Consider the following 21,112-nt stretch of genomic DNA (forward strand, 5'->3'; position numbering starts at 1 on the left):
CTGGGAGAAGGCGCTTTCATCAGACTCCCCATGGACATGAAAGCAGTGACTGTTGCTCCTTTTTTTGTGGTCCACGATTTGCCGACAGAGGGAGTGTAATCCGGACGGAGAAGCCTCCATCAGCCGGCTGGAGAGGAGGCCCGGGTCTGTGTGCAGACCAAAATGTCTACCAGTTAGACATGACCTTCATTACCTCTCCCTGACCTTCACATTACATCACGTCATTTAGCCGACGCTTTTATCCAAAGCAACTTACAATCATGTTACATTCATACACCGTGGACACAGCTACAGGGAGTAATTCAGGGTCAAGTGTCTTGCTCAAAAACATATCGACTAGGGCTTGAACCACCAACCCCCTGATTGAAAGACTGACCTGCTAACCACTGACCCACATCTCCACTGACGGAGCAGTGCTCCGCTGCACTCAAGCGGCTACAGGCTTTCAACAAGCCCTGAAAACTAAAGATGAAAAAGAAGAAAAAAAACCTAATGCCAAAGTCTACAACATTAATAACTCTGTCCCGACAGACACAAATAGAACAAACAGGCTGATCTGAGAGGCTGGCTCGGGAACATCAGATTGCTCTTACCCAAGACGAATTATCGGAGCTATTCCAGAGGAACATTTGCCTGCTATAGTGGATATTTTCAGTCTGAGTAAGAGGAAGCCAAGTTGATCAGAAAAGCCCTCTCTCTCTCTCTCTCTCTCTGCAGTCCCTCTGAGGTCACCACACAGGCGCAATTACAGCTCCTTCTCTGGCTGAGCCAACACTGCCATCTGCTGTTGGGACGACGGGAACCTGCTGGAGCCCCGCTGGCCTGCCCCCGGGCCCACGCAGTTCAGTGAGTAAGTGTGCACTCCAAACGGCAGCAGCACCATTTGGCTTTCCCTTTTCAGGGCTCGGTTTGTGCTCATGAACTGCTGCAGGGCGAAAGAAAATAAAACCCACTTTCAGCAAAATGCCTGCTCGACTCCAGGTGAGCACGGCAGCCGTCTCATCATCACGTGGCATCGGACCATATCAGTCGGTGACTCGTTGACATTTGTGCGCGCGGCATTCCAAACAGCTGCAGGAGGAAGTGTGAGCCGTTCCTCTCTCACGCTGCCGTGCAGAAGCGAGCCCACGTCTAATTGTTCTCCAACTGCTTTCATCATTCCGACACCTACCTTACTTAGAACCTACACAATGTGTGTGTGGAAAAAAACTTTTTATTTGTACAACACATACATCAGATGAAAGAACTCTTTATGATACAAGACGACAAGGACGCCTCATAAATAATTGCGCCGCTCTTCACGTGGAGCGCGTCACAGGCCGAGGACGACGCGGTCGACCTTCATCATGTACGCTGGCTTCAGGTAGCGCCGCAGCTCGTCTTTCTTCGCCCACAGGAGAGGGCCGCCTGGGCCCGCGGGGGGCCCGCCGCCCGACAGCACGGCTTTGAAGAAGAACACCTTGATCCCGACTGTGCTCTCAGTCCGAGCGGCTTGGGGCAGTTTGTACTTGTACACTCCGCAGGGCGCGTTGCCGAGGAAAGTCGCCTTGAGACCAGCTGCTGCGGGAGGAGGAACAAAAAAGGGGGGGATGAGCCCTAGAGGTGAGCTGAAGTGCAGATGTTCCAAGTGAAATGCAGCTGAAGCTGTATCGAGTGCGATACTACCCCCGATACTGGAGTTTCCCTCATTTTCTGCTGTGACCTCATCCCCCCCTTGTAACTAAACCTCGCCGTGGTCTAACGCGCTCGCTCCCAGCTGGCCTCACCGGGCCGAGAGCTCCGTCTGGCTGTATTAAAAATGGATCAACCCCCCCTCCCACTGTGGGGCCACTTTAAATATAGAAACCCCCACGCAATAATGTCAAGTGGGAAATCTTTAATGGGGAGTGATTGATGGGGGTTGGCACATTAATCGGTCAGGAGCGGCGTGGTGGGACAGTCCAACTTGCTCCTTCACTGCCGTTTGGTCTCGACGCTTAAAAAGGCTTGGTTATCGAGCGAGCGAGAGAGAGAGAGAGAGAGAGAGAGAGAGGTTCTGAGAAACATCTGGCGGGACGGATCACGACTGGCCCGCGTGTTGCCTTGCAGCTGTGACCCCAAAACGTCCGCCCTGTTCCGTTTTACCACCTGATCCGCGAGCCTCTGCGTCAGTGACCACAAGCATGTTTAGAAGACCCGGTGTTATTGCAGCGAATGGAGTGTTGACAATAAACATCTGACAGAAACCGATGATGTTTAGGATATGGATACAGAGCCTCATATGCTGCCTCGAGCAGCGACTTTGAGGCTAATCGAAATGCATCGTGACCAATTTCCACGCGTCGCTCTCACACCGCAGGCGTCATTTTGTTCAGTTTATCTTTACGGTAATAGATCTGCTTTATTGACCGTGAATAAAAAAAGGTAAGGCAGTAAAGGTCGGAGCTCGTGTGGTAAAGATGAGACTGAAACGGCTCTGTCGGCGCAACAGTGATTGTAAGTACTGTTGATACAGCTTAATATTCCATTTGACTTCATATTGATATAAATGTAAAGAAATAAACGTGGAATAACATTGATAAAGTTAGTTTACATAGAAAGCTCTGGACTTTAATTGACAACATTGCCCATGGGACTTCACGTTTTGGATTAAAACCATTGTTTTCCATTGTTTATAGTTATTCATAGAGGTCTCCATGAGCTGCATTAAACAACAAGTGGAGTTTCAGTGCACCCTGATTCAGCAAAAATTGCAATGGTAAAACAAAAAAATCCAAGTTACCTGGCAGGGAGGCGAGGGCTCTCTCGGCCGTCTGCCGCAGCGTTTCCCCTTCCTGCCACCGGGCCTGAGGCAGCAGCCACAGCGGCTCGCCGGCTACCTGTTGCTCGGCCAGAAGGACCAGCGAGTCGGCCAGACAGCGCTCCGACGAGGTCAGGTCCTGGTCTGCATCTGCTGAACAAGAGACGGGACCGTCATCCGCCACTCAGTGGCAACAACTCTCGCAACTGTACACGGCAAACATTTTCACACTAACTTTGGAAATGTCAACTGGCAATAAAAAAAAATGTTATGCAAATTGGGAGTGATAGAGCGAATAGATTTCCTGAATGTCACAAAAACAAAAAAAAGGAACAAGTCTCTTTCCTTCTTGGTAATTTCATTAAAAACCCAGGTGTGCATTCTTATTATTTTATTGTTTCCATTCTGGTTCACTTCACAGTGAAGATTGTCATCAAGCAAAAGGCTGAATACTACCAGGTGGTAGGAGCCAGTGGGTGGCAGTTCATTTCTGGGGATCTATTAGCATAGATGAAATATGATATTCATAACGATGTTTTAACTCATAAATAAATGCCGCAATCTAATAATTGTTCTGATTTTGACAGCTTTGAAAAAAGGCACTTATATCTACATATATATATATATACATACAGTATATGGGGAGAAGGTCCTCTTCCATGGAGTAGTTGCACCACCATGTTTCTATAGCAGGTTGCAATCTGCAACCACGCCACTAGATTTCACCAAATCCCACACAGTCCCTTTAAGAAGATTTTCATGCTATTTTCAAAATGTTTGTCCCATTTCGCCCATGCTGACCTGTGACCCTTGGAGACGGCTGAAAGCTCTTCATCTTCTGCTCCCAGGAGTCTTCCAGGTCCTGAGCCAACACAATCTCCTGGTCCCTGTAGTCGTCCTCCCCTTCCGAGTCGTAGTTGTCCGCCTGCCTGCGACTCATCCTCTCAGCGTCCTCCAGCAGCTGCAGCTCGTGGTCCGACAGCAGGCTTTTCTCCCGCTCCATCTGAGGTTCAAGTCAAAGCAGGGCTCCACCTCAACTTCCGGGACCCATTGTGTGCCACTATTTTAGTGTAAAATCTTTGCTGCGTGTAATCTGATTCTGATCATATCCTTCTGTGGCTAAACATTACTCTAACCTACTGTGCCAGCAGCTGTAATCACAATAATCCTAAATGACGTCTACATACTGTGCTTGTACACAGATGCAAATCAAATGTTACTCTAATAAAATCCATGGAAATATGAAGTCTGATAAAATCCATTTTTTTTCAAATCAATTCCAAATTTGAGACATTTGTTTTATAATCGTATTAACATTATGCTGACTCAATGAGCCTCCCCAAGAGATTAAAGAGTTTTAGATCAAATGTTACGATTAATAAGTGACATAAAGACACACATCTGTCAATATTTAATCAAAGCAGGTATTACCTACGTTTCTGAAAGATCAATTAGACCTAATTGGGAATCACATTTGGCACTGAATGTGTTTTTATCATGGTCACATATACTGTATTTTTAAATGTGTACAACAAAAGTATTTAGATGGTCAGATCATTTCACGGTCTACACTTGTATTTCGTGCTGAACAAACGCACCTGGTGCATCATCTCTCTGAACTGCTGCTCGATCGGGCTGCAGTCCGCTGAAATGACCGGAAGCCTTTGCAGACAGACAGCTGCCATCAAAGTCCACGGAGAATGCGCTCTTTCTACCACATTGTGGGTCCGAAATGTCGCACGACACACAGAAGTGCTGGAAAAAGGACGAAGACCCGCGTTCCCGACCGCTGTCCTGCTGAAGCAAGACAGAAATTGTAAGAGAGACCGACTTGCCATCCTTCTACAGGGCGCAGACATCTTTTTTTGCTACATTTAGTGTCTATCCAAAAGAATCATAATCCTGGAAACTACTTAGGAAAACAGGGGGTTATAGAAAACGAAAGGAGGAAGTTTCAAACACGTTTCTTCCATGCGGTGGAAAAATTATCATTATCACCAATTCGCGATTTTAAGTGTTCTCCTTTCAGTGATCCCAAGCTTAATGCAGATTGATTTGAACGTTAAGGTATCAAGTGATTTTTTGTTTACGACGGTACATGAAGGCAGCATGCTTTTACCCACAATTCCATGCAGCACGACGAACGGTCTATTCAGATAAAAGTGGGGGAGGCTGATATTGAAATCCTTTTTAAAAACAGACATCTCATTCTACGTAGTATGGAGATATATGTTTATATTCCTCAAAACGGTATTTTCCAATCAACCTTAAAAGTCACAACTATATTTAGTGTCTAATGATAATGTATATTGTATCAAAATTCCTTTCCACCCCTAAACAAATTAATATATCCCAGGTCTGATCAGGTCCTCAATGTCACATTTGTTGTGTGTGAAGTAGCTAAGTATCTGATAGCGAATTTGTTTCTAAATGTATCAAACATGTTTAAATTAAATTGTATATTAGCTAGTTCTGTGAGTAACGTGTGCCGACAACTGTCTGCCTCCCTAAACGCAAGCGGAAGCTCTCTGAAGGTGGCTTATGGGTATGTTTTGCGAGCATCCTTGTTAGCTAACGGCTAGTTCTGATCAAGTCTGAAGCACTGGGCTTTTTGTACAACATCGTACATACTGCCCAGATGACACTTGTTTTGATCGTAGCAGTAAATAGTTTTGAGCTGATTTCCAAGCCACAATGCTTTATGACGATGTAGCACATGTAACTTTGGTGTTTACAGGTTTGGAAGCGTTGGGTTGCAGCGAACACTGTGTGCCAGTGCAGTCCGTCTTCAGGACACCGCAGCGTCCATCGCAGGCTCTGAGAAATCCTCCAGGGACTACAGGTCAGACTATGCTACACGTGCTTATATACATGTTCGTCTACTGACTAATCATTCTGGATTCTTGTTCTCTTGTATTTTCCCCTTTTAATGTGTGTGTACGCCTACTGCACGTTGAAGAGATATTAACCAAACTCTTTATCCTCCAGCCATTTTTCTCCACTCATTGACCAGGAGAGTTCACTGAGATGGGGTGGAAAGAAGTTTGAGGAGTTACCAATCGTTCATGTAAAAGCCACGTACAACAAGTAAGTGGAAAGCTGCAAAAGACAGAAAAACACAAAAGTACTAATTACACAAATTAAACTGAGGAGATCCTTTTTACAGCAGATGTACTGACCACCTAATAACATTCACGATTGTTGCACTCTAAGAATTACTCATACGTCATTAATTTTATTTTTCTGGTACAAGCCAAATAAATATGCTATCTTTATATGTTTTTGCCGGTTTCAAACTGGCCTTTTATTGTTGCCATCTTCAAGTTTGTGCAAACTAGTAGTTCAGTTTTCTAAGTGCTTCCTGGTGGACTGAGTGAATGCATGTGTAGCAACATGTTGTGCAACAGAAAAAGTCTGTCACCCTAATTAGACAATGCACGCTTTATTTTTTTATAAATGCTATTACAAATGTAATCAAATGGCCCAGCGAACCACGAAATAAACTGTCCTGTCCTGCACCAGTACACACATCCAGTTGACGGAGAGCACGGGACAGTCGATGGTCCGGACGTCCTGTGGAACAGAGGGCTTTAAGAATATCAAGAAGTCGACGCCCATTGCTGCTCAGACCGCAGGCATCTCTGCTGCTGCGGTACGTTTTCACGCCCGTGACTCGCTGCGAGGGGATCGGGTTCAGTGTGTTGCTCAACGTTCGGCCTGCTTCGCCACCCTCTGGAACTTATCGTTTAGATGGGATTAACCTTTCTCGTTCTCTTGGGCATTGGAGAGAACACGGGTGCCGTAGTACACGGCCTCTCCTCACAAACAATATATTTGATCTCAACAATCACTGCTATATAATGGGAAAAGAAGAGAGGGTAGGGTTTACTTTCACCTGCTTTTGACTTCCTATGAGAACATGCATGACACCATCTGATCGTGTTCTGAAGGGGCTCCCCACCTCCACAAGCTCATTTCAACAGGATCGGAGGGAGTGTGGTTTTAAACACTGCGCTAAACTCCGTAATCATTAGTCCATCTCCAGTGCATATGCTGTCGGGGTTTTCCAGCTGCTTTATGATGAAGTGAGCTATAGCGTTTAGACTTGAAGGCATCATCGGGGGCCGCTGCCATCATTAACTGTAATTTATGATGAATATTAAAGCGTTTGCTGCAGGTAAGCTGCCCTCACTGAAGAGTGTGACAGAGTGCGACGTTTGGTGTCGAGCGCTCATTGAGACTTTCTATTAGGCTGATTTATGACAGCTGCTGGCCGGCCGAGTTAAGGTCACGCTGGTTCGCGGTAAACACACCGGAGAAATGAGGCGTATTATCATCGTGCTGCCACAGCTTTTACCACATGGGCAGATTATTCTGACCTCAGATTGGATGAGTTTCTTTTTTCTTTTTATGTTCTAAAGCAGAAAATAGAAATTATATATATTTAATGGGAGCTTTACCTCTTGATTGAAAGGCCATATAGTGGAGGTTAGATGAGTCATGCTGTTCAGAAACAAATTAATAAAATACCAATCGAGAATCCCAGAGTGTTTTCGTGTGACTGACGATGAAAAGCAGCAAATCCTCAACTGCAAAGCCGCAACTCGTCTATATTTATGCTCGGTTTAACTTTACAATCAACCAGTTGTACTGAAACTACAGTAACAAAATGTGTTGGTCATACATAAATAAATAGTTTTAATAGCATTAACCCAATGCAGCAAAGTTAGTTTTCTCCTCGTGCTGAAGTTCAACCAGAGGATTCTTATCTAGGATGGCTGCTCGTGTCGACATCAAGCTTCTGTGTGTCTCTTCTGAACAGAAGGCCAAAGCAAAGGGAGTGACGTTTGTCCGCGTCGTGGTCAAAGGTCTCGGCCCTGGACGTCTGGTGAGTCAAAAAATAAAGTTTCTATTGTGGCATTTTTGTCCTTGTGATGGCATTAAAGTGCATATTTAGGCCCCAAGAACATCCTATTCAACCTTCTACAAATCTTGAATAATGTGGTTGCAAGACTTTTTCATTATTTAATTTAGTCTCTGAAATATCGCCAATTAGTGAGAAATTGACATCGACATTCCCCGATGCTCAAGGTGACATCTCGTCAAAAGGTTTTCATTATTAAACCGGTTAAAGCAGCGACTCCTCACAATCAATTGCTGAACGAATGCTTCTTTCATTTTTTCACGTTAGAGGATAGCACATGATGGTATATTAAAGGATAATACGTGTGTTGATCTAACAGTGGCAGTGCAACTCAAACAAACTGAGTGTTATTTTGAGGAGCCACAGACTTGATCTGTTCCCTTGTTCATGAGTGTTTTTCCTCCTGGGTGCAGCCCGCGATCAAAGGCTTGACGATGGGAGGCCTGGAGGTGGTATCGATCACTGACAACACCCCCGTGCCGCACAACGGCTGCCGCCCACGCAAAGCCAGGAGGCTATGATCTGCCGGCCAGGAGGCACTGCAACCCGGAGGAAAGCGGTTGTGTCGTAATATGCTAATAAAGGTGGTCTTTTTGTTATGTAACCTCTGAGCTTAATTTCATCAGTGCAAATAATTCCAGCTTTAGTTAAACACACAACAAAAATTCAAACAAAGTTCTCTTTGTTTCACTCAAAGATACAGCCAAAACACCTGTTTCAACAAGATTATAAATACATTATAGTAAAGCTCTAACAAACACTTACCCAACAGGACGAGAAGGAGTTCAAATGGATACAGAAGGGGGTCGAGCATGCACCGAGCGCGTAGTGGCCAGTGGCACCGTTTCTACACGACCGACTTCCAAATTGGTGATCGTTACAACGGACTTAACGCACTTTCCAGACCGCCACTGACGTTCAATGTGAAACGTTCACCACTTTGGGGTTTTTAATGGTCTTGTTGATATTCAGCTGTAGCGCTCTCTGCACCGTGTGCTATGGTGTCTGATACATTTCCTTCGAAAGATGAGAACTCTTAAAGTAGAAATCCTTTGACGGTGACCAAAACACATGCCGATGCAATTTAGTGCAAATGCTTGGGGCTTTTCTCTTTTACCAAACAGGAGTTAAGAGAAGCAACTGATATCTTAAGTGATTTTTGCAGTAGTGCGTTTCAGACCCCTTCACCTTGAAGGATGCAAACCGAACGGGGACCCTCCATTTATCACAAGCTCCTGCAGTTAAAATGAAATACGGTTGGCTTCATGGCGTCGATTTAATCAAGTAAGACCCCAAAAAGTTTGTTTTGCGTAAAGCCGACGCAGAGTCCCACTGATGGAGACGTGTTGCTGCTTCCAGCACCACGGTGACTCGCTTCCTTTAACATCGAGGCTTAATTTTACAAACATAAGACCTAATACAAATTTGTGCATACTTTATACACCAGAAACTAATAGTATACATCAGTTGAGCTTGGGTACTCGTCCTAAAGTAGTGAACAAGCCTGAGGTGTTAGCAAAGTACTAAAAGGAGAATGACTGGTGAGGCTTTCCATTATCCTGTTTCTGTCAACTCAGCGATGGTTCTTCAGCAAAAGCCTTCCTTTTCAGACGGTACCCCAAAATGATTTAAGTGGTGCAGTCCGGTGGGTTCCCTGTCCTTCCGTTTACTCCGTCCCTTTCATTTGAGCACACCTTATTACCCAACACTGGGAAACACAATTTAGTAGAAACAATCTGCAGCCAAATTGGACTACGAAGATATCAGGAAGCAGCTCATCGGAGCTCAGAAGCACTTGTGCTGTGCTGGTTTGGGCTCAACCATTTAACCTGGGGGGGGGGGATGTTCCTTTTGTCAAAAAGAAACATGCAGTACTCACACACTATTCAAAGTGCGATTGGCTGGACGAGTTCAACTATCGACTGCTTGCTCTGCTGCTGCAGCTGATCTGTGGCTCTCCCAGACTTCTGTCCTGCGAAGGGGGCAAAAGGATCCGATCATTTGAAACGCATGGAGAAAACACCAAGCTTTGGCTGAAGAATGACACGTCCAAGGACAGGACACCTCTGGAAATCATTTGAAGCAAAGCTTGAGAAGAGGGACAACTGCAGGAAGGAAGTGACGTCGTGCAGATGATTCACACTGCGGGTAGGACTTAAAGCTGATCGACTTTGAGGAGGAAACAAAAAGGTGTGCTACTGAAAATAGAGATTTTATACACACTACAGTTACAAAAATATTTGTTTTATTTTATATCGCACTGAAGTCCTTTTACACAAACATCTTAACTCGGGGTCTAGCAACAAAAAACAACAACAATCAAATGACTAATGTAAGATATTGTGGACTCAAACCAACACGTTGGTAGCTTTCCCTCACTGCAGCTCATTCGACATCTTGAACATCGAGAGAGCAGGAAAACGACCACAAAACATAAATAACGGATTATATTGCGGTGAATAGCGTCACAAGCTCCACACAGCAGGACAGCTGGAAGGTGATGAGAACAACGAAGTCGGGTGAACAAAAAGCTCATTTTGCTTCGAGCAGACTTTTACACTTCAAGAGGAGTAAAGATTTGTGGTCGAACAATTTTTCACAGGCTGCCTGATCTTTTCCCCCCGACTGAGAAGGCCGATGTAGCGGGGATGATGGAAAGGATGAAGCCTCTGAATTGGGCCTCTACAACTCACGACTCGCATTCTTTACAGCAGCAGATTTACAACTTGTGAACGGACAAGTGAAACGACTGGAGGGGCACGTCAGCATCCAACGCCATTTCTGTTTCTAAGACTGGGCCAGACTGCGTGGCGTGGGACCGTCACAGTAGCCGGACCGCTGCTGGATGCGGCTTTCTGTGTAAATTCCCACTCGATGGGTGCAAGTGAAAAAAGTGTCATCAACCAATATGGTCGACGCTGCCTTGACAAAGGCACTTGACCGGCGCAGGCCGGGTTACGAGTGCGAGGCCGGGCAACAACACACGAGTGCTGTCGCAGTGTTGCATTTTAAAAACAGCTCAAACTTTTGGTGCCTCTTAAGTATTGCACTTTTGAAAATAAATAAGTATAAATGAGACGCAGCATGGGAGCTAGATACTAGAAAGATAAGGAGTGATTGTGCATACAGCCCTCGGTTTACAAGACGTGGAAGGGCCTATCGGTTGGCACTGCCGGGTAGGAGTGGACTGAAGGACAGGAGGAGTGTCGCAGAGGCCCCTGCTGAGGATACCTGAGGCCTTCCAGTACTCTGGATCACTTCCCCTGGAGGGTGCTGATATCCATGTCCTCTTTGCTGCGTTTTTGTTGGGTGAAGAGTGAGCTGAAGGGGTAGAGTTTGGCTTTGGCCGGGTAGCGCTGGCCGGCGATGTCCACCTCGTAGTCCCCGCGGTTGATGAAATCAGGGGTGATGGGCGTGGGGAGCCCCTCCGGGCCCGGAGGCGGCGACACGAAACCGAGGCAGACGTGGCGCTCCAGGGTGTAGCTGTAGGCGCTGCTGGTGGTCGTCCCGGCCAGCAGGCCATTGCGGTAGATGGGCTCGCCCCACCACGGCCACAGGTCCAGCTCGGTGTCGTGGTCCTCGAGGACCAGCATGACGAATCGCCGGGACACCCCGTCTTGACGCTGCTGCAGCAGGGCCTCGCGACCAAGGAAATCTATGTCCTGATGGAGGCAGAGAGAGAGGACGGGCGAGAATTAAGACAATCGAAAAACACTGCACAGTCCTGTTGGGAGCGACAGAAAGCAACTTTTCATTTGATACATTTCCTAAATAAACTTTACTGGTAAAGACATCGACACTGCTGAGGACTACTAAACTATTCCACACGGTGACGTCCGGTCATTAACGTTGTGCCAATAACAATCAGACAGCAGCGCACCTGATGTTCTACCGTTTTAGGAAATGCTACTTGTTGTGCCTGCAGGTGCCGCTTGGTGACAATCTTAACAGATGTTTTAGCAAAACCGATGGCGCAGTGTCTTTCAGTATTCTGGAGTCATCGTGGCATATTCTGACCGATTCAAAGTAGAATTTGAATGACAGCCCTGCGGCTGTGTGCCGCCGCCAGACAGTTGCAGTTCATCACCACATCTGTTCAAAAATGTTCTCACTTCATCATGTTATCCTATTAGACATGTAACATTGTTAGATTCATTTTTGAGCCCTATAATGAATAGTCGAGGTAGACGTATGAGCCAGATTTAAAGAAATTCCTTCAAGACGTTCCTGATGGAACTAACAGAAGGTCACAGTGACCTTGACCTTTTGACTATAGAAATCAAATCAGTTCAACCGTGATGATCTTTGGCAATTGATGGCACCGAGGCATCCAAAAGTAGTGTCAAATTCAAGCGTCGATAGTAAAGCGGGTCGGCAAAGTCGTGCAGTAGGCAGAGCGAGGAGTTGCTGTTGACCGACACTCAACAAAAGGCTTTCTGTAACCCTAAATGGGAACGCAGCGGTCAGAATGCCCACTGGCAGATAACAGTTCGCTGAACTTGCAACAAACCTTGTCAAATTTAACCCTGAACTCTCGACCACACTGCAGCGGGGTGGTGAAGGCGTCGAGGTCCTGACCCCAGAAGGCAAAGAACTTCTCGATGCGCAGGCTGCGCAGCGCGTAGTAGCCTGCGTTGCGGATCCCGTACTTCTGACCCACCGACATCACCTCGTTGTACACGTGCAGCGCATACTGTGGAGAGCAGAGGGGAAATGCTAATGTTAGACTTCCTGTACGAAGCACTTTCTTAAACCTTACCAACCATCCTGTGGAATGGTGACTGGACTCATCTTTTATTTGTGCATGTGTGTGTGTGTGTACCTCTATAGGTATGTAGAGCATGAACCCTGGCTCTCCAGTGTGAGTCATACTCATCACTCGGATCCCATTGGCATAGCCAACGCTCATCTCCTGTAAACACAGACGCAAACAGTTAAAAATGACTTCTGCTACTGTTAGCGACACTAATGCTATCACCACTATGATTATCGTGACTCTATTAATGTTATTGGAACTAGATTTGTGTCTCCCTACCTTACAGAACATGGAGGGGAAATGGTCCGGTGTCATGGAAACATAAGACAGCTCAGCCAGAACATCCATGGCACGAGGTCCAATCAGATTTAAAGCTGTGCAAAGAATTAAGAGTTATAAACACTTTACACTCTCTTTCCGACAACGTTGAGCCCAAGTACTGCCAAAATAACTCAGAATAATAATATAAACAACAATTAGTATTCGTCTGAAAATAGATACAAATGTTTGTCATGTATTTTTCTCATAACCAGAGTTAATTCTGTAAATTACCATCAAAGCATATTTTTATCGTTAGTGAAAGTACATACTGTCCAAGGCCATGGGTACGTTTTGGGAAAGAGCTCTTCAATTTGTGTCTTATCATCCGTCTAAAAAAAATAGTCACGCAGCCCTAGTGGTGCTCACATTTCAGACAGTTATGCAAATTAGATATTGGAATTGTAATTAACCACCTTCTTTGTGCCCTTAGTGTCCGATAGACAGAGCCTCCACCCTTTATACAGCATGGCCACTAGATGGCGACGTTGCAACAACCTCGTGCTTACCAGTGTACTTCCAGCTGACATCCTCCAAGTGGAGGTGTGGGTCGCTGGGCATGTGTTTCTTTATCCAGGACCAACAGTGGACCTGCTGGTCTGTCGGAGAGACGATGAAGTAGCTGGAGCCGGGGACAGAAACGCTTGTTATTTTTAAATGGTCGTGGTGTACTGCGTGTCTAAGGTACAAGGTCTAAGGGGTTACAAACTTGTTCTTGCTGATGCGGGCAATGCTGCAGTCGTTCTCATAGCCTCCTCTCTCATTGAGCATACCGGTGTGGACGATATGTCCAACGGGGACGTCCAGGTCGTTGGCACACAGATGTTGCAGCAGGTCCAGCGCCTGGCTATTCATCGACTAGGACATCAGGACAGACCACAAGGTTCTGCTTAAATGACTTCACAAACGAGAATGCATCACTCGTCGACTGAGTACATTACAGCTGAATCAACAGCTCCCAGTTGATATGGAATGGCACAAGAGGCATGTCCATGTGCGGTTAGAAGTCTGAACCCCGAAAAGACGAACTCCTGTCCATGCCGATGACTTACAGTCAGCTCGAACTTGGTGAAGGAGGACATGTCGATGACACAGACAGCCTCTTTGCAGCATTTCACTTCTGCTGCAACAATGTCAAACCAGTCCGGCTTGTAGAAAGTCTTACTCTGGTCCAGAGACAGCAAATCTACACACACAAAAGGTTTGTTATATATATATATATATTTTGGATGAAAAGTTACTGAGGATAAAAACAATGTAGTGCGTTGCAGATGAGTGTTCTTTACCTTTACCGTGAGGAACAAAGTATTTGGGCCTCTCAAAACCATGTTTCTCCATCCAGCGAGCTCCCTGGGTGTCCAGTCGGTCATACAGAGGGCTGGTCCGCAGCTGACGGCCAGTCTGAAAGTCCCAGCGCGGAACCTTGAGTTCGTACAGCAGGGCTGGAAACACACACACAAACTTTAAAAAGGTGCTGGAAACACTACATCATGAATCTGACTGCTGTGAACGAGTCACAATGGAAACGTAGAGAGTAGTTTTCTGTAAGTTTCTTTGGTTAAAGGACAAAGTACATTCAAATAGTTATCAGAGGATGTCATCGTTCCTTTCTCTCAAAACCACACACATCCTCTTTTCAAGCCGATACGAGGCTTCTGCAGTGGGCGTTTGTTACATCAGGAGGGTATTTTCCAAAGTGAGGGTCTTTGACATAAAAGAGTTCTCAGACAGCGCGTCCTTGCTGAATTGCAACGGAAATAAAGTAAAACAAAGAGATGTTGTGCGAGAAAACGTTGAAAGATACCACCTTGTTTGTCGCACCTAGACATATCATCTTCAGCTGAACTTGAGATTCCTTTTTGCAAGGACGGTGGACTTTGTCTGCAATCTCTTACACTGGAATCTTGCTGGGAGTGGATCTCTTCGTTTACCACGCAAAGGTTGTTATAAGACCCTGCAAATATTTGAAATTGCAACAAGACTTCACGACTCACGCATGACCTCCATGACTCTGTGTCGCAGGAAGGTTCGGCTGCTCTGCAGGTTGCCAAAGCGCTTGATGTCCAGGGGCCAGACATTGGCAGTGGGGTAGCCGTAGGTCATCCACTCTGCCAGGTACCTGCAGGCCAAACCACACAACATGCCATTTGTGCTTCAATGTGACGCAATCGATGCGATTACGGCGTCATAGAGAGCAGTGATGTCTTCATTTGGTAATGATTGTCCTCAGACTATGTCCTAACAGATACACTTGAACCCATGCTTACTTTCCAGCTCCTCCAGCAAAGGCCAGGCCAGAGGAGTTCATGCCTGCCAGCACGTAGTAGCCACAGACAGCCGGCATCTCCCCCATCAGGCAGCGCATATCAGGCGTGAAGGACTCCGGACAGTTGACCAGCTGATGGATCTCAGCTGATTCAAGACTCGGCATTCTCCTCAGCAAGGCCCCGAGCATCGGCTCTGGAAACAGAAGACGGCACATGTTTAATCTCATTTGAGATTGTTCTTTGTCCACATCAATATATTGCATTTTTAATAAAGACATTACACATACATTGGGATTATGAAAATGGTTGGCCTGTCAGTCTTAGTTTTCTTTATGTCAGCATTTAAAGCCACGTTTCCTATAAATCCAACTGCTGCGTGCCACTAATGTGAAGCTGCTACTTGTCAACAGCTTTTCAAATAACAAAACACTGGAGTTGGCTCTAGTTGCCTTTGCCCAGCGCGCTCCCCCCCCCCCCCCCAAACCAATCTACTATTGCAAAGAATCAACAAGCTAAAGCTTGTGACTCGCAGCAGCATATTCACCCTCCTCCTCACGCTGTGCTATAAACAAGCCATGAAAGCTGACCCAGTGGGTCAAATGTGGCGGCACAATGTAAAAATACATTGCCATCAGAAACCAAACAATGTGGTGCACCATGTTGGTAATCATTTGCTACCGCAATGAAACACATAAGATATTAATATTGTTTTCTTTTTCTTTTTAAAAAAATGCTGACTTGTTACCCGACTTGACATTCCAATCATTATTTCAATTTCCATTTCATATCTATTGTTGACAGGACTTAGTGTTCAATCCAATGTATATTTATTTTTAACAAAATATGCTAATGTTAGGCAATGTTATATATATTTATTTACAACTGTAGAACCCCCTGAGACATTACTTTGACTTGACTGATATATGGCTGTCTTTATGACAACCCGTCAAGATGCCTGAGGAATCTCAGATTACTAGCATAAGGCCAAGAGACAGCTGTGTGTGTGTTTACATGAGTGAGGTGTACTTGGAACTGACATTGCTTTCAGTTAAATTAAAAAGCATTTCACAAACTGAACCGAGTCAGACGATTGTTTTCAGACAACACAAATAAACTGGCCAAAGAAATTTCCAAAATGCAACGGAGGGAAATCTTGGTCGATCAGGACAGGGATAATAATGGGCTGAAAACCAGGTTTCCTGAATCCTTTGCAAATATTTAAAAAAGTATTCTGCAACTACAATGTTCTTTGATCTTATTGGGATACAAATGCAAATGTTTGTGTAAATGACTTTACTCACGTGAGTAAAGTACAAATCAGATTCCTCATTGTTACGCAAAATGAAACACACCTAGTGTCTGATCAAAGGATGCGTCGGCCTTCATTCGTTCCACCCCCCCCCCCTCCCCATATGTTAACTTAATGTGTTTTAAAGCGATCTTCCTCCCTTCCGTCGCTCCATTCCTTACCGAAGTGGTCCCAGTCCTCCTGCATGTTCTGGATCTCCAGCTGGTTGCGGCCCTCGGTGAAGATGGGTTTGGGGTTCTTCTCAAAGCCCCCCGACAGAAGGCCACCCTGCCATGGCCGTGCATATATCCTGCCGTCCATATCGATCACAACTGGAGAAAAAAGCTTGGTGAGATCATGTCCTCTGTAAGCTTGTGTAACCATGTTTAGTGTATATTATTAAACAGTACAAGGAGCCGAGTGGCTGGATTATTTCACTGTAAGAAAGACATTGGACTCAACAAATTGACCAATACATTATGAATCCTCTCTCTCCCACTAAACACACTGAGTCAAACTGCAGTCACAAGAATCAAGGGAAGTTGCATTCTGAAACGTATTTCAATGAGTTTTTCTTCTGAAACTACGTATTAAATTGAGGTGTATATAATAGTGAACCATCAGAGCAGACTTTGCCTTGTGTCATTAGCCTTGTGTGATCCGCTGACTGTTACAGTTATACATTGTGCAATGAATTACTAAAAGACAATTTTCCAAGAAAAGAATGTCAATGTGAACGTTTTTCTCTATTCCAGCCATCGTATTCAGCTGTCATATATTATCCATTAGCAACTTCTGAAAGTTAAAGTGAATTTTCTTGCATGATACCTGGCGTGCTGGATGGAAGTGGCTCCTGGAGAGGTTTCGTGAGGAGGTAGAAGTGTTCACAGCCATGAAGAGGAATCGACACCTTCGCCTCACTTGCCTGGCCCAGCTCGTAAGCCCACTAGAGCAGAGACAGAACTCATATTCACATCTCTGCTCTCAATTTGTTTAGTCATACCGTTCTTATCTATGAGCATAACGTAGGTGAGGATCAGATCAAGATGTATGCATAGTTAAGGCTGAAATTAAGAATTATTTCTGAAATGTTTACACAGATTTCCCATTGATCCAAGTTGATTTGGGGACTTATTGGTGCCCCTACATTTCTACCCCACAAGTCCACTTAGAGGTTTACCTGTCCAGCACAGTTGACAAAATATTCACACTCGATAGAGCCACGATCGGTCTCCACCGCCGTCACTTGACCCTTCTCCACCAGCACCTGCTGAACCGTGGTTCTATCCAGGATCTGAACCCCTGGATAAGAGAAGTAGGAGGATGGAAGTTAGGAGACGCCGATGACGAGGAGAAGAATCAGATGGAGAAACAGTATTGGGGTAGGTAATAAGTAATGCCTGTAAAAAATGTGTTGTAATTGCCCATTAATGCTGCATCAAGGGCAAGCTGAACATTTGAGTCTCTTACCATGTGCAGCAGCAGCCACAGCCAGGGCGTGGTTAACATCAGGCGAAGACACCACAGCGTCTGCAGGGAGGTGGAGCGCCCCCACCAGGTCATGAATGTTAACAAGAGGGTGGAGTTTGGCCACTTCTTTAGGCTTAATGATGTTACAGCTGATCCCCATTACCCTATGAATAAAGTGAAGGAAATAAAGATGAAGGTCTGATGCTAACAAATATCTATGTTAAAAAAGACCCTGCATATCTAACCTGGTTTCAGACCTGTGAATGATTTGAAATGTCTCATCAAATCTGATATATAGGCAGTACATCATCAGCATAATCAAATTGGGAGAAATAGCCTTTGGTGCCGTTACATTGTAGGTATTGTTTACAATACAATACTCTCTAAAGCTTTTTTTTTTTAGGTATCTAGTTGTTTTTCTTAAAGCAATATCGTAGGGACTGTAAATGTCTCAATTGCCCAACACTAATCCTGGCAAAGGTTTCTCTACTAAATGTTGACTGGAGGTTTTAGGTTCTTACTTTAGCCGGGATGCCAGGCGCTTCAGCGAGAGGAAGCGATCTTGATTTTGGGCCAGACAAAGAGAGCCCGTCTTCACATAGCCTGAAACGCACAAAACCACATATTACGCGACAGGTCTCAAACTACGCAAAGTGGATCGTCACCCAAATACTTTATTTTTAAAAAGTAAAGCAAGAATTATAATGCAACTCAAAACTGAAGGGTATGTCATTGTAGCTTTTGAGGAAATGTATGGCAAGGCACATCAAACGACCTCTGGCTCTGGCTGTAATAAATGCCCAATAGTGCATGCCTCGTGCAAATGTTTCAGCTGAATGCCTACAAACATGACAAAGTAAACGCGTCCTGTTCAGCTGACCTGTTTTGACTCCAGTCTCCTCCTCCAGGTGCTTGTAAAGATGATTGGAATAGTTTGCCATTTGACACTCGATGGGAATAGGCTTGGCCACGCTGACAATGCCGGCACACAGTCTGGTTGTTCCTGCACCGAGCCTGCCAACAGGAAGGATATCAGGACGGGCAACGCAGCATGAGCAGAACAATATCCAGTCGACAACTCTTTCCCCTGATAATCTCTTGTATCCAAGCGTAGATAAACGGTCTATATCCCTCCTTTATATTTTGAATAAAAATCTCACAAATGAAATCTCAGACATGCATCTCACCTGCCCTGTTCCAGCAGCACTATATCGGTCCAGCCCATTTTGGCAAGGTGGAAGGCTACTGATGACCCCACAATACCTCCTCCGCAGATCACCACGCGGGCCTGGCCGGGCAGGGGGAGCGGCTGGGAGTCCGGACTGACAGCCAGACAGTGCGGGGAAGTCGAGAGGCCCCTGGAGGCCAGTCTGTACCCCGTCGGAGGAAGCATCAGCCTGGGGAGCAGGACGGGGGACAGAGCCCTGGAGCTCCGCACACAGCTGCACATAGCTGCGCTTGCTGCGGTCACAAAACAAAACGCACCTTTCTCACACACCGGCCGAGCACTGACGGTGTCAGGTTGGCACAAGGCAGCGACGACACTGCTAAAGTAAATATGCGGGTTACATGGACATGTAGCGTTAGGTTAGTTACGTTGATGCTGTTTTAGGAAACTAACCTCGCGCATGCCATTTACCAAGTCGTTGTACTCAACGGGAGTTCAAGTAACGCGGGTTGACGTTAAAGTACGTTACAGTAACGTAACATGTAACTAGTTTGCTAACTTACGCTTTGCAACGCAGACAGGGCCCCGGGAAGCCAGCAAGGTTAGCTTGCAGCAACCCTTCAGCTGTTATCATGCGGGGTAATGTCAGTTTTAACGTAAATTACATCACGTTAACGCCAGATATCCATCTAACCTCGCGTCATAGCTAACGGTACGTTATATCTCTGTGACGTAGCCTAGCTGTAACCATCTCAGAGGCTACGGTAACGAGTCGTAGCTGAGCCGTACGTTCGTCAGGTTTCGTAGACGTGTCTTGGCAGTTGGTGTTTTAAGAGTTCCCCGTGGTTAAAGTGAGCCGTGGCAGCGTAACGTCGCATAGCTTCGGCTATCGCAAGGCTAGCTGACGTGGGTGGTTCGTCCCAGTCACTTCGCTTTGGTTACGCTACGTTAGCTAACCATTAACCTTCGTCGTTTATAACTCACCGAGTCAGCCAAGTCCAGACGTCGTGCTGTCCAGAGGACAGATATGAATGCCAGGGACTGAGCGATATGACAGAAAGTCTTGTTGAGCTCCAGAAGTCACTACAATGTCAAAATAGCTTCAATCACGATTGAAACTTCCGGTCCAAACCTTCAAAATAAAATCCTTCTGCCCGTTTCATCATTCATACATTGAATCAACGTGTGGTTCATTTACTAGTTTACTAGTTAAAATAAATTAGTGGGCCTCCCATAGTTGACTAAACTGATCACCTGGAAGTTATTGACTATGGCTGAAGTCATTGGACCTGTGTCCTCGTATTGTATTGTATTGTATTTTATATATTGTTGTTGTATTTGTGTTTGTGTTTTATGGACCCATGAGTCTGGAATAAAGAAATATATATGGCTCTGTACTATACTAGTCAAATTCAAATTATACGAACTAGTATCGTCAAATAAAATGGGATATTTTTAAATAAATGTATATTTATCTTTTTTAATGAGAGGGTTCACAGATCCTGTCTCCTTTCTTCTCTTGTGTCCACTTTTTCTTATTTCCTCCTCATGTCGTTTCTCTCTCTCTAAAAGACAAATAACAAACAACAAAGAGTTAGTTATTACATTTAACCGAATTGTTGATTAGTATAAATATTATGATAAAACATTAAGTAAATGTGTATACTTATCTTTTGAAGCCTTCCTCATGTCCTCACCTCTCTCTAAAATACCAAATAAAGACAAAGACTTGAAGAAATAATATTTCATGAACAACTTTTTCTAAATTATGCATTAAGAATTTTAAGAAAAAACAAATGTATATTTATCTTTTTAAATGAGGGTTCACAGAGCATCCTGTCTCCTTTGTTCTTCTCTTGTGTCGTCTTGTTCTTGTTTCCTCCTCATGTCGTTTCTTCTCCTCTCTCTGAAAGACAACAAAGAACACGAGAGGAGACAACAGTAAAGAAACAACATCAACAACCAACAACAACCTGTGTGTCCATGAGGTGGTTGGCAGTCTCGTCTTCTCGTCAGTATCTGAAAGACAAATGGCAGATCAGGGAAAATCAGTTCATAACTTCAGCAATGAGGGATACAGAAGAAATATTCATACAAATTATGATTCTTACCATAATATGAATAAATGAACTTGCATTGATC

General features: G+C 45.1%; 3 protein-coding genes and 1 long non-coding RNA gene across 5 annotated transcripts; 2 read left to right on the forward strand and 2 right to left on the reverse strand.

Moving 5' to 3' along the window:
* Positions 1–1,193: 1,193 nt before the first annotated feature.
* Positions 1,194–4,640, reverse strand: mrpl46 (mitochondrial ribosomal protein L46). Of its 2 annotated transcripts, none has more exons than XM_056412919.1 (4): positions 4,378–4,640; positions 3,581–3,782; positions 2,762–2,929; positions 1,194–1,560 (listed from the first exon to the last, which is right to left on the reverse strand). In XM_056412919.1, exons 1-4 carry the CDS (start codon positions 4,636–4,638, stop codon positions 1,313–1,315), a joined length of 879 nt encoding a protein of 292 aa, XP_056268894.1. In that variant the 5' UTR covers positions 4,639–4,640; the 3' UTR covers positions 1,194–1,312. The 2 variants fall into 2 exon arrangements, with proteins under 2 accessions (XP_056268894.1, XP_056268895.1); XM_056412920.1 differs by having other exon boundaries at positions 1,194–1,557; positions 2,762–2,932.
* A 500-nt stretch (positions 4,641–5,140) lies between these two features.
* On the forward strand, positions 5,141–8,307 carry mrps11 (mitochondrial ribosomal protein S11). Its single transcript, XM_056412817.1, has 6 exons — positions 5,141–5,324; positions 5,517–5,621; positions 5,768–5,866; positions 6,302–6,431; positions 7,602–7,667; positions 8,117–8,307. The coding sequence occupies exons 1-6, from the start codon at positions 5,221–5,223 to the stop codon at positions 8,222–8,224; spliced, it is 612 nt and encodes a 203-aa protein (XP_056268792.1). The 5' UTR covers positions 5,141–5,220; the 3' UTR covers positions 8,225–8,307.
* Positions 8,308–9,926: 1,619 nt separating this feature from the next.
* On the reverse strand, positions 9,927–20,059 carry pdpr (pyruvate dehydrogenase phosphatase regulatory subunit). Its single transcript, XM_056412816.1, has 18 exons — positions 19,955–20,059; positions 18,990–19,263; positions 18,683–18,816; positions 18,324–18,405; positions 17,803–17,966; positions 17,513–17,634; positions 17,161–17,278; positions 16,515–16,664; positions 15,045–15,237; positions 14,772–14,896; positions 14,064–14,219; positions 13,830–13,963; positions 13,487–13,635; positions 13,287–13,399; positions 12,739–12,833; positions 12,526–12,615; positions 12,214–12,396; positions 9,927–11,365 (listed from the first exon to the last, which is right to left on the reverse strand). Exons 2-18 carry the CDS (start codon positions 19,250–19,252, stop codon positions 10,958–10,960), a joined length of 2,679 nt encoding a protein of 892 aa, XP_056268791.1. The 5' UTR covers positions 19,253–19,263; positions 19,955–20,059; the 3' UTR covers positions 9,927–10,957.
* On the forward strand, positions 14,127–15,137 carry LOC130192706 (uncharacterized). Its single transcript, XR_008831429.1, has 3 exons — positions 14,127–14,717; positions 14,800–14,892; positions 15,052–15,137. It is a non-coding gene; the product is annotated as an uncharacterized LOC130192706 (long non-coding RNA).
* Positions 20,060–21,112: the final 1,053 nt, after the last annotated feature.

Source organism: Pseudoliparis swirei, chromosome 4 (genome assembly GCF_029220125.1).
Source record: "Pseudoliparis swirei isolate HS2019 ecotype Mariana Trench chromosome 4, NWPU_hadal_v1, whole genome shotgun sequence".
In the NCBI taxonomy this organism is placed as follows: domain Eukaryota; kingdom Metazoa; phylum Chordata; class Actinopteri; order Perciformes; family Liparidae; genus Pseudoliparis; species Pseudoliparis swirei.